The sequence below is a fragment of the Camelus ferus genome, chromosome 15, assembly GCF_009834535.1.
Source record: "Camelus ferus isolate YT-003-E chromosome 15, BCGSAC_Cfer_1.0, whole genome shotgun sequence".
Classification (NCBI taxonomy): domain Eukaryota; kingdom Metazoa; phylum Chordata; class Mammalia; order Artiodactyla; family Camelidae; genus Camelus; species Camelus ferus.
In genome coordinates this window covers 1869944-1888200 of record NC_045710.1, presented here as the reverse complement: position 1 = coordinate 1888200, position 18257 = coordinate 1869944, and the positions used below count along the sequence as shown (strand labels likewise).

Below are 18257 nucleotides of genomic sequence, written 5' to 3'. Positions count from 1 at the left end.
ACAACTTTAGAGAGAAAATCAAGAAATTTGAAATGATAAAGCTTGTAATGCCACGCACCCCTCGGGGCCAGACTGTGGCACGTGGTCGGGAGGGGCTGGGGGTGTCTGTGGCTTGGGCTTCGTTGGGGTATGTGAATCTCGCCTCTGTCCGTGTGTGCCTGGGGCGCCTTTAGCTCTTCTCCCCCGTGGCACCTGCAGCGCTGACAACCCCTTCGTCGCCCTCTGGTCAAGGAGATGCGTGAGTAATGGTTTATCATTATCAGCATGTGGCAGAGAATTCGGGCTTTCAAAGTCTGAAGTGACCTGTCAGGGTCTTAAAGCTGCATGGTCAGAAGGGTGTCTCACAGGCCTCAGTGTGGAGTTGAGTTGGCCTGTTTTCCTAGCACATTAATAATATTTCAGAAAAAAGATCACTATTTTTATTAAAATCCTAAAAAGTAGGACACAGCTCTGTATCCTGGAGTAGAATGCAGATTTCACCTGAACTTTCAGGCTGAAGCAGAAAACTGGAAGGAAACTGAGTGCCTCGGATTGTCCCTGCAGCCCCTGCAGGTCTGGGCTGGACACTTGTACAGCACCCCCCTCCCAGGGGACCTGCTGGGGCATCTGGCCGGAGTCCAGGGGGCCCTCTCCTGCCCCCTCCCTCAGGAGGTGTTCCTGGAAACTGCGCACTGAAGACAGAGGGAACAGCGCTTTCCTGTACAGTGCCAGGCCTCGCAGCAGGCGTGGGGCGGGCGGCTCGGCCCTGGTCCAGAGGGTGCTTGGAGCCTCTGAGCACCTGCTGCCCCACCCGGCAGGCAACCCCGGGAGGAAACGGCGGCTCCGACTGCATTAGGATTCAGCAGGCGCTTGGTGCCCCGACTCCGCCGTCCCGTCCTGTAATCAGACTGTGAGGGCGTCTTCAGACCCTCAGTCATCTCAAAATGATTTTACGGTAGGGTGATTAATCTGTAACTTATTTTCTGCAGAGACCAATTTGGTTTTCTCTCCCCCTTTTTATCTGCTGTCAGCAGTTCTGTCGATACCTCTCTGTGGTTCTGGCCGCCGTGTCTCACACCCTCCCTTCCTATCGATTTCGGCCGTCTTCACGCCCGGCTCCACGATTTTTTTTTTTTATTGTTTGAGGATATTGCCTTCTGTGGTGAATCTAATCTTATGCTCACTGCATCATTACCTTTTGCAATTAAATTGGAGGCTCTTTGCCATTTATAATCATTAGCAGAGCCCAAGGGAGGCCTGTTGGGGGAGCTCCGTGGGGTCCCGGACCCCAGTGAAGGCAGAGCAGGGCCTCCCCATTTGGGTGTGCACTCGCGCATCTCTGGGTCCTGGCAGCTTTCGCTGGCTGCAGAAATAAGCAGCTTCCCTCGAGGTGCGGGGGCGGCAGAGCCAACGGAAGATGGGAGAGGTGGCCGTGGGAACTGACTGCCCCCGCTGCTGCCTGTCCGTGCAGGAGCCCCTGGAAGATGAAGCTGGTGTCACCTGCTTGGGCACAGGGCCTGAGGGTGTTTACCCAGGGAGCATTTGTTTGGAGGAAGCCGTGGGTGTTGGTCAGGGTTTCTGATCCCAGCTTTAGAAGGAACCACGGAGGAACGGGGACACATTGGCGGATGGAACTGGCAGTGACTGGAGATCATTAAATGCCGCATGTTGCCCACTGTGCCTGGGAGCACAGGGCCTGTCTGCTGTGTGGGGACACGCAGGCAGGGGTGAGCCCTGGGGACCAGCGGCCCAGCTCCCCACTTCCCTGCGCTGGGACTCCTCCTTCCCTTGGCCTCCTCATCTCCAGGGAGATTTTGTCCTGTGAGGGTGGATTTGATTTTAGGAAACAGTCCAAAGTTCTTTGGAGCAAAATCTAGTAAATTAGATAGTTAACCAAGCTTTATAATGTAAAGCTGGTTAGTGGAAAACATGTTAAAACTCTGAAAACTGGTTTTCTTGTGAGACTCCTAAAGAGGCATTCTGGAATATTTCGAGCAGTGTCTGCATTGTTACCACAATAATACCCCTAAACCCACGGCGCAGAGACAGCAGGCGTCTGAATTCACGTTTCAGGGTATTTGTTTTTAAAAAAGAAGCCGTGATCTCTAAGAAAACATGGAGTATAGTAACTTACTAGGTTCCATATCTTGATATCATAGCATAATAACTGCTCATGCCTTTTGGTTTTCTAAATATTGGGGACAACTAGTACTTTTAAATTTTCCAGGTGGATCTTGGAAAAAACCTATTAGATGCAAAGTGGACTGAGGGGAGGTGTTTAGCAAGCGAGTATTTCCTGAGCTCTCAAAAGGCTTCTTTCTACGAGAAAGAGGAAGCGTGCATTTAAAAGCTGTGTGTGTGTGAGAGAGAAAGCAGGTGCTAACCCGGCAGGGCTGCGTGCTTGCCATCAGCGTCGGGTCTGGATCCCTGCGGGGCCCCGGGCTGTCCAGCCTGTGACTGAGCAGAGACGCAGCCTCCGCTCTTTGGTAGTTTCCGTCAGTTACAGTGTATGGATGGTGCCTCTAGTTTACACTTTTAGGTTTCCCTGGAATCGGCTGGGGCAGGCATGGGCCAGAGGCTAAGGGGCCGTGGGGGATCAGGGTCATGGGCACACGGAGGAGACGCTGAAGGCTGAGTCCGGTCCCACCCGCAGTGTGACCTTGGGCAAGGTGCTTGGCCCGTCCACGCCTCAGTGCCCACATCTGTAAAGGAGGACACTCTAACAGTGACATTACATGAAGACAGCTTCCCCTGTGGTGCCTGGTGCGTGGCAGGTGGTCGGCACGTGCCTGATGGATGGTGATGCATGGATAGACGGGTGAAGGGATGGATGATGGATGGATGGATGGTTAGAAAGATGCGTAGAAGGATGGACATGTGGACAGATGGAGCAGCTGGAATACATGATCTCTAAAAGCGGATTATGAACGAGGGTCGGATCCTAGTGTAAAGGCAGGAGGTACAAAGGGGAGAAACTGAGGCACTGAAGAGCGATCTGTGTTTGCTTGATAATTAGGTTACTCTCCCTGCAGTCGGCAAGTGATGATCACGGCTCACACAGGAAGGGCGCAGTGAGCTGATTGCTGCAGGGCTTCCGGTGCTCCAAGCCTTCATTATTCTTCATAAAAGATTTCCTCCCTCTCCAACGAAGCAGCTGTAATGAGATCTCTCCCCCGTGCATTACTGGTGTCTCATTGCTGTGACGGAAATACTGCTGCATTCTCATCCATCTTGGTCAGAAGCCTTGCGTCTGCCCTCACCGCCTTTCCTGTTCCAGTCTGGAGCGAAGGTCAAGCCCACAGCTGTGGAGGTCTCCACAGGGAGAGGCTAGGCTTCAGTGCAGCCAAGGGGAAAAACCCTTTTAATTCTGCTCTTCCTACAAATAGAGTCCTGTTTGAAATAAACTAAAAATAATTTGCAGATGACCTCAAGTTCCTCACCAATGCTGGCACCTAATGCCTCGTGGCATTTTCTAAACACAGGCGGACTCAGGTTTCTAGGAGACAGCTCTCAGAACCACCCTGCGTCATCTCTGTGAATCCTGGAACACTTCTCGGGGGCAGAGTCCTTGACGGGATGTGGGAGCCTGCCAGCTGTGCTGGGTCTGTGGGTCGGTGTGGGTCGTTGTGGGCCGCCTGCCACCATGACCCTGACTTCATGGGGCGGGGGTGACCAGACCCTTCCTTCCACATCCTGAAGGCAGTGATGGGCCTTGAGGGGGCCTGCTGAGTCCCACCACCACTGTGTCAGTTCTGACGGACCCACCTGTGCCCCAGAAGACAGCACATCCTGTCCCTTCCGCCCTTGTCCCTGAAGGTGGAGCAGAGCACCAGGCATTGTCTTGGGTTTTTAGGAGTGTTTACTCCTCATAGCCTTAGGGGGCAGATCTTCTTTATCTTATCAGTGAGACACAGGAGAGAAAGCCAGACTGCAAAGAGGGGAAGGGGCCTGTCAGGTGGCTCGTGGGGAAGCAGGGCGGGGCCCCAGCCCCTGTTCAAAGGTGGGGCTGGGATTCCGGCTTGGGAGAGGCCAGGGGCATTCCCACACCTGTAGGAAGCCTCAAAGGGACATCACGGGCGTGTCAGTTTGGCTGCAGGACACAGGAAGTGACTTACAGAGTGAGGAGGTTTTATTATCTGAGGTAATGAGAAATGTGGCAAGAGAGCCATTCGGGGGTTGGTTAACTCAGTGACTCTGCAGCATGGAGGACCCAGCAACTCTGCATGCTCCGCTCTGCCATGTCCACATGTCATTGCTATCTCCCTTCATGACAGCAAGGTGACTGCAGTGGTTCCAGCCATCACATCCAGGTTCCCACATCAGCACAGAGAGAGCAGATTTCTTCCCTGCGTCTCCCTTGCTTTGTAAGGAAAGCCTTTCCTAGAAGTCCTTCTGTCCCCTTTCCAGGCATGACCATATGTCCAGGCCTAAACCAGTCATTGGCGAGGGGATCACGTCTGTCAGGCTTCACTCTGGGTGGTCTCTCAGTCCCTTGGGCGGGAAGGGCTTCTGGTGCAGAGCATGGGGCTATGCAGGGTCTGAGGGGGACCCGGGGCTTAGGCGGTGGTTGCGGCTGCTGTGCAAGCAGACCTCTGTGTCCCGGCAGCTCAGGCCCGGGCACGCAGGAGGACTAGCCTGTGTGGATGCTTCACATCCCTTACGCTTGTCCCCCTCGGGGGTGAGTCTGAGGGTCAGCCTGGTCTTTGGTGGGGTGCCAAGCTCGCGTTCTGTGAGTGGCCGTGAGGGTGCTGGTCCAGAGTGGGGAGAGGTGGGGACAGAGTGAGGCGGGGGAAGGTGTGTGAGCCCCCAGGGTCACCCTCTCTGCTGAGCTGGTTCAGGCCCAGTTCTACCCAGGGGTCCGAGTGTCCTCCAGTCCTGGCAGGAGTGCCCAGGCCTGGCCGCCAGGAAGCCCACTTTCTGTCCCACGGCCACGCTGCCCATCCTGACATTTCATCTGGCCTCTGCCTCTTCTGCCACCGTGGCTCTGGCCTCGCCTGGGTTCCAGGCGGCACATGTCCCCTCCCGGCATCCTCCACGGGCAGGGCGCTGCTGGCCCCCTGCCCCGTGGGCTCTCCGTGGCCACCGGGAGCTCCCAGCGGACGTGTCTGCCTGGTGCAGGCCCTGCCCCCCGCGGCTGTGCTCGGTTCCTGGGGGGGGGGCTCCTTCTCCAGATGTGCTCCCCGTGTTCCAGTTCCACCTCTGCCCTCGCCCCCGCCCCCTGACCCAGGCACGCCCGGGGCCTTTGCCTTTCTTCCCACTTTGTGTGCGCGTGGTCACCTGTCTCCTTCTGTCACCGCCGTGCCTGGCAGTGTCCCCCACAGCTAGGAACATAACATGTACTTCCCACCAGGGACAGAAATAACCCTTTGACTTTGTGTGGTCAGAGGCTAGTCAGTGGCACTTGGTCTGTGTAATGGCAGGGCAGGCGCGCTAACTGGGGTCTTACAAAGCAGGGGCCCCGCTCTCCCAGGGAGACGTGCTCTGTCTTCCTGCCGCCTGGTGGGGTGGAGAGGGCGGGGTGGGCGGCGTGGGCAGGGGCTAGCCCACTGGAGCTGGGCGGGGGCACCCGGAGGGCTCCCCATCGCCCAGGGAGGCGCATGGTACCAGCCTCGGCATCCCGCCGGGGAGCCTGGTCCGCATGTCTCCTCAGAGATGGCGACGTTCTCCTGACTCTGCGGCGCGGGGCGCTGCTGTCCTCTGCGCAGCGCTCACCTGCACAGACACCCTGCCATCCTCCCTCTCACTGGCTCCAGGCCTTTGGTCCTCCTGGGAGGGACACATGCAGTCAGCCAGGAGCTCGGCCGGGCCGTGAGGTGCTGACATGAGGCCTGGCACCTACGAGATGTGCAGAGTCACTCAGGTGGGAACATGGATTTTTTTGAGAGAAAAATTTTCTGGGCCAAGTGGAGACACGAAACTGTCCAGAGAAGAGGTGAAATGCTTCTGTGGGGCTGGTCAGTGTGTCCTGGCTGGGTGGCCTCTGCTGCAGTGGTCACTAGAATAAATGGGGCTCATGCTCGGAAGTCGTGTCTAAAAATGTCCCCGCCATCATCCTTCTTAGCTGGGCCAGCCTCCCTGGAGAGGGAGCCCATGTTTTCCCCACGTTTCCAATCGAAGCCCTGTGCACTGACTGCCGGTTCCCTGGGACCACCTGGCCCATCAGTCTGGAGTCTGGGCGCCTGCCTTGCCCTCGCTCTGCGGGGCCCCAAAGAAGCACTGCAGTGGGGCCTCCAGACACTCCCGCCCTGGTGACTCCCTCGGGCCTCTGTCTAGAGCTGGCCCCCAGACCCCTCTCGGAGGGTCTGCAGAGCGAGGCTGGGGTTTAGGGTGACGTGGAGTGAGTGATGGTGGCCTGTGTGACCTTGGGCCACAGATGCAGCCCGGAGCTCTCCAACCTTCAAAAGTCACCATGTGGATAGATATCCAGCCTCCAAATGGAAGCAATGACGTAGCCAGTGTGATTTTGTGCAGACCCCAGGTGGCAGGTGGGAGGGCAGGGAGGGCAGTGTGGAGACGAGGCCGGGGCCCTGTGCCAGGGGCCCGAGGTCTCCATCACTACCTGCCGAGGTCTGGTCAACCCCGAGTTCAGGGCTCAGGGTGCTCGGGCACGGGGGAGGGCATGCCCGAGCGGCTGTCTGTCTGGGCTGCGGCTGTGTATGTACCCTCCTCCAGCTGGAGTGACCGTGCGGCCCTGCCCGCCCCGCCTGTGTCTTTGGGGGAAGCCAGGGTTCGAGGTTTTCCACATGTGAGCAGATTATTGCTAATCACACACTTGAAAGTCTCGTTTGATAGAGGGAATATTAATATGCTTTCTATTTTTTGCTGCGTTCAGTTTTATAGGTTTTTCCAAATAAGTTTCAAACATTCTTGCCTTTTAAGGGAAGGAAACAGTCAGAGCTTCCTAATTATTTTCAATAATTATTTCAATGACACCCTGTGCTGGAGGACATCCTCTGAAATTTCCTGAATAGAATTCAAATTACTTTTCTTTTCTTCTTCCTTTGAAACCATTGCCAAATTCGCAGCTGGCCAGTTCAGCATCCCTGGAAGGGAAGGGACAGCTGAAATTCACGACGGGACGGTGGAGCCCGCATCACAACTGCACGCAGGTGGCCACGGCGAATGACACAGCCGTCCGAGGGTGGGACACGCGGACCATGAGGTCAGTGCCAGGCCCAACCAGGACACGCCCGACGCCTCCCACCTTCCTGCCTCCCCTTGGTCTACAAGGGCGCGGTTCTGAGTCTGACGTATCTGGGGCCACGTGGCCCGTCTGTGCAGGTCTTATCTCTGGCAAGTCATGCACTTTGTCTTATTTCTGCTCCCCAGCTGGACCCAGCTATGGGTCCGTCCCCCCTCCCTGGGGTCTCATTCCTCTGGGAGCACCGCCCCCCCAACCCCGGCAGCCCTCTGCAGTGGGAGTCAAGGTCAGGCCAGCCTGGCAGCTCAGGACTGAGATGTGACCTTGGTCTCTCGCGCCCTGTGGCTAGTGACCGCCAGATGAGGGCTGCCGTCCCTGTTAAGCATGTGGCGCTGTCTTTGGCCACCTCTCTGCCTTCCAGACACACGCCGTGGGGTAATCATAGTCTGTCACTTAAGCCATTATACACAACAGCCAGCACTCCTAATGGGACACGTAAGAGCAGGTTTTCTCTGCCAGGTATGGCGTTGACAAGCAACGGGGTGGCGGTGTGCACAGTGTTGTCATGGCAACAGGGGCCAGCAATCTTTTTTAAGATACAGCTTATCCCCTCAGCACACCGTAATTTATCACTAAGCTGCAAAGAGGGATGTCGTGAAATAACTCGTGTTACCTTCCAGGGCGGGGATGGCGCTAAATCTCGGCCTGCAGCCCTTTGAGAACGCAGGGGTGATCGGTAGCTGGCGCGTGTGCGGGTTTGTTCAGCAGCGTGTCGGAAGCTGAAAGCCCCGGGCTTAGACCCGAGGAGTGTCTGGGCTGCGTCCATTCCTCCAGGGCTGCGGCCACCTTGTCCTGTTTTCATCGTCCTTTGAAGGATGTGAAGATTTCAATGTCTGGCCAAGGACCTTGAAGACTGATGGCACAGACCCCAAAACCCAGGGGCCCAACGGGGCTCTTGCCCACCTCCCCGGGGTGATGGGCGCAGCCTGGCTCTCCTCAGCACGCTCAGGTCTCCACGTGGCTGGATGCTGTCCAGGCCGCTCCTGAGCTGCGTGCTCGTGTGTTCAGACTGCTGCCCCAGAGCCCGCGGCCAACCCCCGTCATGCTCCCTGCACGTGCGACTGGCCCCCAGCCCCCAGGACCTTGCCAGGCTTGATTTTATTTATTTCTCTGTTTCACTTGGAAGAGTTCTAGTTTTGGGTATATTATTTTAGGAAAAAATATTAGGATATTGGAAAAGTGCAGGGTATAAAAACCGGTTCAAGATTTCAAAGTGGTTTTGGGTCAGAAAAGCCAGCGTGGGAGGAAAGATGAAAAGGACTGAGGGCATCTGCTGAGAGAGTGGGGAGCGGGGCCTCGGGGTGGGCGTGGGAGGTGAGCTGCTGCCTTCGTCCACCGTCCCCTCGGGGCCACGAGGAGTGGAGATGCAGTGACGGCGGGAGAGGTGAAGTCACACGCGAGGGGGTACATGGAGGGCCCGAGCAGACGGGGCGTCACACGGGGCCGGACCATGGCCCCACCCAGTGGGGGCCCTCATCCCGTCCTGCCTGGGATGCAGGCCTTTTGTCCCAAGCCCCTGTCCCACCTCAGGATGCCCTGCTCCTCTGGTTTGGGTTGGTGACGTCAGAAGGGGCCATCGTACCAGGCGGAATGTTCTGACTTCACGCCCTGTGAGGAGCAGCCTGGAGGGGTGGGTGTGGGGCTTCAGCTAGGTCTGTGCGTGCGTGTGTGCCCGTGTGCCTTTGTGCTTGTGTGCGTGCGCCCCAGTGCACACCTGTGTGGGTGTACACATGCATGCACGCATGCACGCAGATGGGTGTGCACAGCACACCCTGAACAGCCGTGTGCCCCCTGCCCCTCCCGTGTTGCCCTGGACCGCGGAGCAGGTGCCTCCAGGCTTGGCGCCCAGGGTGATGTGAGTGTTGAGGGCCTGGCCTCGCTGTAGCAGCGCTGTCTCCTTCAGTGTTCCGTAGTTTTTCCAGCTTTTCCTTCCTTTTCTGTCTGTCTCCCACCACCAGCACCACTGTATTCCGCTTTCCACACCCTCCTCTTCCCTTCTCTCATCTCACGGCTCCTCCCACACAGGGTCAGGTGGCCTGTCTGAAAGTCCGCCTGCCTCTCTGTGGCACTGCTTCCTTCTGTTCACTCTCACCTTCAAGGCACCAGCTCACACCTTTGGGAGCCGCAATCCAGACTCCTTTCTGCAGCCCCCCCCTCTGAGGGGGTGTCGAGGGGGCGCCAGACCCCTGGTACCTGCAGCCTCGTCAAGCTGGAGCCCCCAGCCTGGCGCCTACACTCGGGCACAGGCGGGGGGCTGGTGCTGGACGGGGTCCGGGCAACAGGTGCGGGGCAGTCGGTGGCTGTTCCTGGCCTGCTTCTCACCTGCGCCCCTCCTGCTGCAGCCAGATCTACTGCATCGAGAACGCGCATGGCCAGCTGGTGCGGGACCTGGACTTCAACCCCAATAAGCAGTACTACCTGGCCAGCTGCGGGGACGACTGCAGGGTGAAATTCTGGGACACCCGCAACGTCTCCGAGCCCGTGAAGATGCTGGAGGAGCACTCCCACTGGTGCGGGCTCCTCGTGGGCTGGCGGGCGGCAGGGGGGAGAATGCAGTTTATTTTGTGTAATTGCCTTACCGCTGGGAAAGGCCCAAACCAGCTCAGTTTGTGCGGCTGTGAATCATTTAATCAACCCAGTTTTATTTTTCCTAAAGAAACACTAACTCCAAACTGGAATGTTTGTGATTTGGAAATGTAGGAAAAGAAGAAAAATATTAGATTTTGTTTCCTCTTAAAATAGTGCCGGTTCAAATATGCAAAAATCACCATGCCCAGATGTTCACGTGGTATTGTTTGCCGCGCAGGGAGGCTGGAAACCGCCCAGGTGCCCATCAGTAGGGATTGGCTGTCAGCGCGGCGACGTCCACGCACGGGGGTGGAGTGGGGGGATGGTGCTGCTGGCAGAGCGACGACTGCTATGTTCACGGACACGGAGAGTGTCCAGGAGCTGTCCTTCTCTGCAGAACATTCTTCTCCTGTTTATACCATCAGCTGGGTCATTTTTGCTACGTAGGTGACAGAGACCCAGTAGAAGAGTACGCAGTGGGGGTGGTTTCATTTAGATGAAGCATGAGCGCGTGCACGCTTGTGTGTGTGTGTGTGTGTGTGTGTGTGCTGGTGTGTGTACATCTGTGTGCACCCATGCTTGTTTGTGCGTGCTTGTGTATGTTCACTTGTCTGTGTGCTTCTGTGTGTGTGTATGTGTTGCATGTGTGTGCTTGTGTCCATGCTGGTGTACGTGTGTGTGCTTGTGTTTGCTTGTATATGTGTGCATTTGTGTGTGTGTACTTTTGTGTGCATATGTGTGTGCTTGTGCGGGCGTGTGCATGCTTGTGTGTGTGTGCACGTGCGTGCGTGCTTGCATGTGTGTTTAAAAACCAGAATGTTCGCGGACAGCTGGGACAAATCCCGTAGCGGCTGCCATCCAAGGAAAAGCTCCCGCCCCCGGCCCCGGGCCCGCAGCACGTGGCCCGGCAGGCGGCCCAGCTCCCCGAGCCCGGGCCTGTGGGTCAGAAGGACGCTGGGCCTAGTGGCCCGACCCAGAGAACAGCCCTGCGCCTGAGGCGGCTGCTGTGGGAAGCTGCCCTGGGCTTGGCTTAGTGTCACAGGTTTTCCCTAACCCGCATTTGCTTCGTGGGCAGTTTCCACGTACAGAAGTGTGGAATACTGAGCAGTAAGCCTCCCTCCCCCAGGGCACCTGCTGCCGTTTGGCCTCATCTCTGTTAGCTGAGACTTAAAATGTTTTAGGGACATGCACGAGCCTGTCCCCGCTGGACACGGGCCGGTGTTGGACCGCGCGGTCGGGACCCCGGCCTCGCCGTCCAGCAGGGCTGCTGGCGCTAGTTCCCTCTCCCGCCCCAGGGTGTGGAGCGTCCGCTACAACCACTCGCACGACCAGCTGGTCCTCACGGGCAGCAGTGACAGCAGGGTCGTCCTCTCCAACATGGTGTCCATCTCCTCCGAGCCCTTCGGCCAACTGGCGGACGACGACGACCTGAGTGACCAGGAGGAGCGCCGGCCAGAGGAGAAGTAAGAGCTCCCGGGCAGGGGCAGGGCGGCGCTGCCTCATCTTCTCAGGGGCCACCCGTGTCCGCGCGGCAGGAGGGACGTGGGTCAGCGGGCTCGCACCCGAGACGCAGGGCTGGAGCGGGGCTGGGCCAGCAGCGTCGGCTGGCATGGTCTCTGAAGTGCGTGTCCGTGCGACATCTGTCCACTTCTGAAACGGCACCCGGGGGCCGTGAAGACCTGCCTGGCCTCTGACCCTCGATGTGACAGGTGCCACCCCGTGACCCCCATGCCCTGCAGCAGCAGCTGCTGAGGGCGCCCTCCTCGCATCCTGGGTCTGGGTGTGGACCGTCTGCCCCACAGGCCGAACCCGGTCCATGCCCCTCCTGTCCCCGTCTTGTCCCCCAGTCACCCGACAGCGCAGGGAACCAAAACTGCCTGTTCTCACAGCCGCACCCTCTTGCTGTATTTTCCAAAAACTTTCCTACGCGCTGTTTTCCAGTCCTAATTGCACCTGCTCAGGGGCTCTCACTTCAAATTCAGGCTCGTGCCCCCGAGACACGGGGGTCCCGGGCTTCGGGGCTTACGAGGTGCACTCCTGGCCAGTGCAGAGCAGGCCGCCCTGGCCCCGGGGCTCTGGCTGGGCTCCCGGCTGGGGCCGAGCAGGGCAGCGCAGGGGCCCATGTCCCTGTCGGCAGTGCGGGGGTGACGGGGCACCTCTCGTTTCTCGGGTTGACGCATGTTCGTGGTTGGGCTGCGTCCTCCATGGTGAATGCGCGGGACTCAGACGCTCCGTCAGGGGAGGAGGTTGCGGAGTAAGACCCCGCTGAGCTGAGCAGTGTGAGCCCGGAGGAGGCGCAGGAGGGGCTTGTCGTCTGTTCCGAGACTCTTCACGCGGTCCCGTTGTCTGAGTCCTCCTCTGCCTCCCCGAGCTTAGCCTGAAATTCCTGCGTGAGGACCCGGTTTGGGGCCTTCCGCACGGTGACAGTCTACCCCCCTCTCTTGACACAGTTCTTTTTCTGCTCAGACACTTGGAAACGAGCTATTGAGACACAGTGGCAGTGGTTTCAGTCCAGCGACCTGGCGCGTGTGGCCAGCTGCACTGTGCGCGTGGCCAAGCAGGGGCCGCATCCCGTCTGTACTGGGGACAGAGCTGGTGGCCCCTTCGTCAGCCCCGTGTGACTCAGGCATCCTGCCTCCACGCAGGGCTTCAGAGAAGCTCGTTAGGAAGGAAGGAACGGGTGGCTGGCAGCGTGCCGGGCGGTGGCACCGGCACATGGTGCCTGCACAGCTTCCTGCTGCTCCGGTGGTTTGTTCATAAATTCAGGAGACTGGGCTTCTGCAAGAGGACTTGCTTGAGGTGTTGGCACCAGAGCCCCACTGGCCATTGGCAGGTCGTCTTCCCGGGAGGGCCAGGCCATGGGCTGCATGTGGGTGGGCGCTCAGAGCTGAAGGCCAGCCAGGCCCGTGGGTGGCACGTCTCAGGGAGAAGATCACCTTCCTGGAAGAGCCCAAGTGTGCCGAGAGCACCCTGAGCAGAGCTGTCTGTGAAATGGGAAGGAACGTGCCTAGGAGGTCCCTGCCGGGCTGAGCAGTGGCCCTGCTCACAGAAAGCCTGTGGTCTCTGGGCAGCCCAGGCAGGTGAGGCCAGGTGTCTAGGGAGGGGCCCCAAGACTCCTGTTTGAAGGGGGTGATGGGGAAAGTCACAGCCCAGGCCGGGACCTGCTGGCCCTTCCCACCGGCTCGCGGGGCATCCTTGCCCTGGCCAGCTCTGCACCCGTTCCTGGGCGGGGCTTCTCGTGTCCCCCGGGGCTGCACCAGCCAGCCCCCAGGTCCACCTGCCAGACATCATGGGAGCGTCGGGCTGCTCCCCACTCAACCCCGTGAACATTCCAGACACTGTCCTGGCCCCCAGACGGCCCGCTCCAGAGCCCAGGAGCCAGGTGTGTCAGGCAGCCCAGGTCTCTCCAGGGTCCCCGAGGGCCCTCGGCCGGGATGGCTCGAGCTCCTGCAGGGGCGGCTCCTGGGACCCGTCCCGTCTCGCAGGTGCGAAGACCAGGCCCCGGCCACCCCAGAGCAGGATGCCCGCCTGGCTCACGTGTCTCTGGTGCCTTGCAGGAGCCAGGAGCCCCCGCAGGACAGCGTCATCACCACATACGAGGAGCACGAGGACAGCGTGTACGCCGTGGACTGGTCCTCAGCCGACCCCTGGCTGTTCGCCTCCCTGAGCTACGACGGGCGGCTGGTCATCAACAGGGTGCCCCGGGCCCTGAAATACCACATCCTGCTCTGACCGCACGCGCCACCCCCCCCCCCCCCGGCGGGAGAGCCCGCCTCGCCTCCCTTGGACGGTGCGGGTGCTTGTAAACAGTGAGGGGGCTCCTGCCTGCTGCCAGCGGCACCCGGAGTCTCCCCTCACTGAGGACAGAGATGCCCCAACCCGAGCGGGGACCCGACCCCGCGCTGCGTGGCCTGGTGCCCCCCCGGCCACCGCTGGCTCGCCGCCCGCTTTCTGTTCTCTGAGGACGTTGCGAGCCTCACTTTAGTTTGTTTCTGCACCGTTGGCCGGTCTCCCAAGAATAAACATGAATGAAGCGAGCAGGCCGTGCTGCCTGGGCCCCGGCTCGTCCTCTCTGGAGCTCTGCCCCTGGTGTGGCCTCATCGCCTGGGGCCTGTTCATACCCTCCGTCCAGGCCCAGAAGAAGGCAGAGGGGCCTCCCACGCTGCGTCCCGGCGCTGACCAGCCTGAGCTCAGACTGTGGCCTGGGGGAGTCCTGACACTGTTTGTGACCAGGGGTCCCCTGCGCCGTTCCCCACAGGGTCTCACTGATGGCATCCTTGTCACCCCGACGTCACGCACATGCTCCGGGGCCACCCCCAGCTTACCTGTTGAAACCCCGAATTGCCGGGTCAGCCCCACCCCCAGGTGACCCCAAAACTCTGAGCCCAGGACCCTTGCCGGCTCCTCCTCCTGTGAGTCCAGGGTGTGTTCTGGCCGCGGCCTCCCGGGCGTCCCACCTGTTCTGAGAGGGAAAGACTGTCCCCAGGCGGCTGTCAGGCTTGGGCCTTGTTCACGACAGGCTTCAATCTAAAAATGGACTCGTTCTAAGTGCGGAAGCCGGCTGGCCCCACCCTGTCTGTGCGGTGTTTCCTGACTCTGCTGTGAGCCCGGAGGGGCACGTCTGGGTTTTGTTTCTTCTCTTTTGGGTGAGAGTTTGTAGGGCAGGTGGGGGCTGTGGGGGTGGGCGGACAGGGGTCCTGTTCCAGGTGCGACCTGCCCGTGAGGAATGGGCAGCCGCTCTGAGGAAGCCCCCCCCACCCCAGTTCGTGTCACTTGGGAGAAGACTGTTAACAGGAGTTAGTTGAGGCCTCCTGTGTGGCAGGCGCTGGGAGAGCTGCAGGTGCCGCGGGGAATGAGGCAAAGATCTGCGCTTACGTGGGGTCTGCCACCCTGCCGGCCACCCTGCCGGCCAGGGGCTTGTGGTCTGTTGTCTGAACACAGGCTGGATGCCCGGTCAAGTGCAGAACAGGGCTGCGGGGAGCCGTGGGGAGCAGGAGCGGGGGCCTCGCAGGGCAGCGATGTGGTGCAGACACCCAGGTTTGGGGGTGGGGCTCACCATGTGGGCGCACCGCGGGAGGGCCCAGCAAGGGGACGGTGTGCGCAGGCCCTGAGGTGGGGTGGCCCGGCCCGGCCAGGACGCAGCAGGCTGGTGGGACCGCAGGGCTTGGCCCTGAGGACCTGCCCTTCCTGTGATGAAGCCGCTGAGCGGGGCTGGGGCCGGGACAGGGGCTGGGGCCGGGGCAGGGGGCTGGAAATCACGGTGGATGCCTGGTGCCTCTGCTTTTGCTCTGTGTGTTTCTGTGTGAAGTCGGTGAATTTTAACACATGTACCAAGTCACATAACCACCAGCGCAGTCTACAGGCAGAGCAGCTGTTCATGACCCAAAACTGCCTCTGCTGCCCTGGGGGCCTCCGCCTCCCCCAGCCGCAGCCCCGGGAGCCCTCAGTCCGTCTGTCTTTCTGAGGGTGTCCTACAAATGACTCGGGTGGTGCCTGATTCTCTGAGACTGGCTTTCACTCAGCGCAGCACCTGTCAGCTCTCCAGGCTGCTGTGTGTATGGTCTTTGTTCCTTTGTATTGTACGCTGTTGGAGTCCTCTGGGCACACCGACCACGGTTTGCTTATCTGTCCACCGTAAAAGGCCAGTGTGTTGTTTCCAGTTTTGGGTGATTATGAACAGAGCTGCTGTAAATCTTCGTGTGTCGGTATTTGTGTAAACAGAAATGTTCATTTTCTAGGGCAGAGGTTGGCCTCCTATACCTGTGGGCCACGTGCCAAATCCCTGCCACCATCACCAAGGCACGCAGAGGGCGCCCTTTGTGTTTGCTTAGTTAACTGCGCTGAACTTCCCAGAGTGGCTCCCTGACTCCTCTCACACGACTCCCTCCCCACGGCACCTGCCCTTGGGAGTGAATGCTAATGGTGCAGTGTGCTCTCCTGCTCCCGCTCGCGCTCTCTCTCTCTCTCTCTCTCTCTCTCTCTCTCTCTCTCCCCCTCTCCCCCTCTCCCCCTCTCCCTCTCTCCCTCTCTCCCCCTCTCCCTCTCTCCCTCTCTCCCACTCTCCCTCTCTCTCTCTCTCTCTTTCTCTCTTTCTCTTTCTCTCTCCCTCCCTCTCCCAACCCCTCTCTCACACTGAAGTGTGTCCCCACCATGGGGGCCCGAAACCTGTTCTCTATTCACTGCTGTCCCTTAGCACATGGTTCAGGGCCTGGTGCACGGGTACTCCAAGGCTGATGGGTGGATGGGTGGACAGAGGGATGGGGGGATGTGGGGATGGAGGGTTGAGTGGAGTGATGGGGAGGGATGGGGGATGGGGAGGGATGGGGGAGGAATGGGAGATGGGGAGGGGTGGGGGATGGGGAGAGATGGAGGGATGGGTGGAAGGATGGGTGGATAGGTCACTCTGGCTCCCCAGGCTGAGAATGGAGACAGGAGAGAAGATACTACGTGTAACACGCGTGTGACCACAGCGTGATCACATGCCTGGAGGTGGGGGCCAGGCACCCTGGGGGCCCTGAACAGAAGCAGGGAGGAGGCAGGAAGAGTCTCGGTTCCCCTGGAACTGCACGCCCTGAAGGATGAGGACGGGTGGGGGGAGGGCCCTGCAGGTGGGAGGCCCTTGAGGGAGTCTCATCACAGACTGATTTGGGCTGCGTTGGGGCCACAAGGTGGCCACCTGCCCCGGGGGAAGGAGGGGCGTGAGGCTCTCCTGCTGGCAGCTTTACAGTTGGAGGCTCCTTCTAGCTGCAATTCTTAGATGGCGAGGAGGGTGGAATGACCGTTTTGCAGGTTTCAAAAGAAACCAAAAACTTCCCCTGGCTCTCGCTGCACTTGGGACACGCTCCATCCTGAGCCCGTGTGCCCAGAACTCAGCGTGACCCCCCGCCCCAGGTCAGCAGGAGGAAGGGCCGAGGGGACAGCTGGTGCTGGAGCAGCGGGCAGCGGGAAGCCGAGCTCGCATGATCTGGACGTCGCTACCAGGAGGGAAGGATTTCCGGGAGGGGGTCAGCAGACTCACGGCCCCTGGCTCATGTGCGGCTGTAAACTGAGGGCCTTCACCGGGCTCCACGGAGAGCGACCGCGGGAGCTTACTGGGCTCTTCACTCTCCCCACAGGGACAGGCCCCAGTGAGCTGGGTGACCGTCCTGTCCTCTGAGGCCCCGGCATCGTCTCTGAGGGCAGGCCCGGACGGCGAAGGCCCCCCAGGAGAAGGCACAGCCTGGGCAGAGCAGACCCAGGATCAGAGTGCCGGGTGCCCGTGGTGGGTGTCAGGTGGGATGCGTGCCCTGACCACTCGTGGTTCAGAAGCTCTGTCTCACCGCCCTGTGAACCAGCGAGGACGGATGGGAGAGAACGCAGCAGGAGGCACTGAGAAAGCCTGGACTGCTCGCAGGATGCAGGAGTCGTCTTGGAAACATGACCCACGGGCAGGGGTGGGGGTGATGGGGGAGCGACAGTGCCTCCGGGCTTCATGCGCAATTTCTCCTGTAACTCAGGGGCCTGAGGAGTCTTCCCCAGGCTGAGCTGGAGGAGACAAGAATCTTTATTTGTGGCTGTTGTGGCCTGAGGGGGAAATTGGTCATCCCGTTTCAGGCACAGTGAGTTTGAGATGCTGGGTGCGGCCTGTGGGGTGGGGGCAAGGATGGCCAGTGGGCAGTGGACTGGGAGTCGGGCGCAGAGGGAGGGCCAGGAGACCCCGCACTCTCACCAGCACCCAGGTGGCCGGGGGCCACCCTTCCCTGGTGCCTCAGCCCCGTTGGCAGCTGTGACAGGACACCACACCCCGCAGACACGTCTCACAGCCCTGGGGGCCAGACAATCAAGGTTGGGGTGCTGGTGTGGTCCGGGTCTGATGAGGACCAGCTTCCAGGCCTACAGATGGCCCCTCCTCGTGTTGCGTCCTCATGGGGGGAAAGAGGGGGCATCTCGCTCTCTGGGCTCCCTTTGATCAGGGCACTGATCCCCACGAGGCTCCGCCCTCCTGACCCCACCGCCTCCCAAAGGCCCCTTCTGGGGGGCTCGGGCTTCAACACATGAATCTGGGGGACACAGTTCATCCACGGCATCCAGGACAGGGTACCCCATTCTCCTTGATGGAGGCCGGAATGGAGGCCAGAACCGGCGTCAGCAGCCCAGGTGTGTCTTAGGAGAGCCCTGTCTCCTTGTCTGGGAAGTGACATCTCGGCCCCGCACAGCTCACAGGGAGGACTCACAAGAGGGAGCACCTGGAGCGGGTGCAGGCTCCCAGCCCGTGCAGGGGGAGGCTCTGTCCCCCAAGCGCCCAGTTCCCAGGTTCCTAGGTGGGGCCCTCGGGCAGGTGGGGACTGGCTCTCCAACACCACCTGACACTCAGGCCTGGGTGGGGCGCCGTCACCCGAGAGGCCTCTGGGGACAAGGTCTGCTCGGCCGCCCCGCTGGACTGCTTGGGCTTAGGGCTTCTTCCTGGGAGAGAGGCCTGAAGTCTCGTGCAGGTGGACAGGGCATCTGTCCACGTCTCTCTGGATCCAGG

General features: G+C 60.0%; 1 protein-coding gene across 2 annotated transcripts in view; it reads left to right on the top strand.

Annotated features, from left to right (window-relative positions):
- The window catches only part of EIPR1 (EARP complex and GARP complex interacting protein 1), a 77739-nt gene extending 63435 nt beyond the window's left edge, over positions 1 to 14304 (top strand). The window contains exons 6-9 of one of the 2 annotated variants that reach the window (XM_032496949.1): positions 7005 to 7141; positions 9523 to 9690; positions 11044 to 11211; positions 13306 to 14304. In XM_032496949.1, coding sequence (XP_032352840.1) covers positions 7005 to 7141; positions 9523 to 9690; positions 11044 to 11211; positions 13306 to 13480 — 648 coding nt within the window. In that variant the 3' untranslated portion in view covers positions 13481 to 14304. The remainder of the gene's footprint in view (positions 1 to 7004; positions 7142 to 9522; positions 9691 to 11043; positions 11212 to 13305) is intronic. The other variant, XM_032496950.1, reaches the window with a different exon arrangement.
- The last annotated feature ends 3953 nt before the right edge of the window (positions 14305 to 18257 follow it).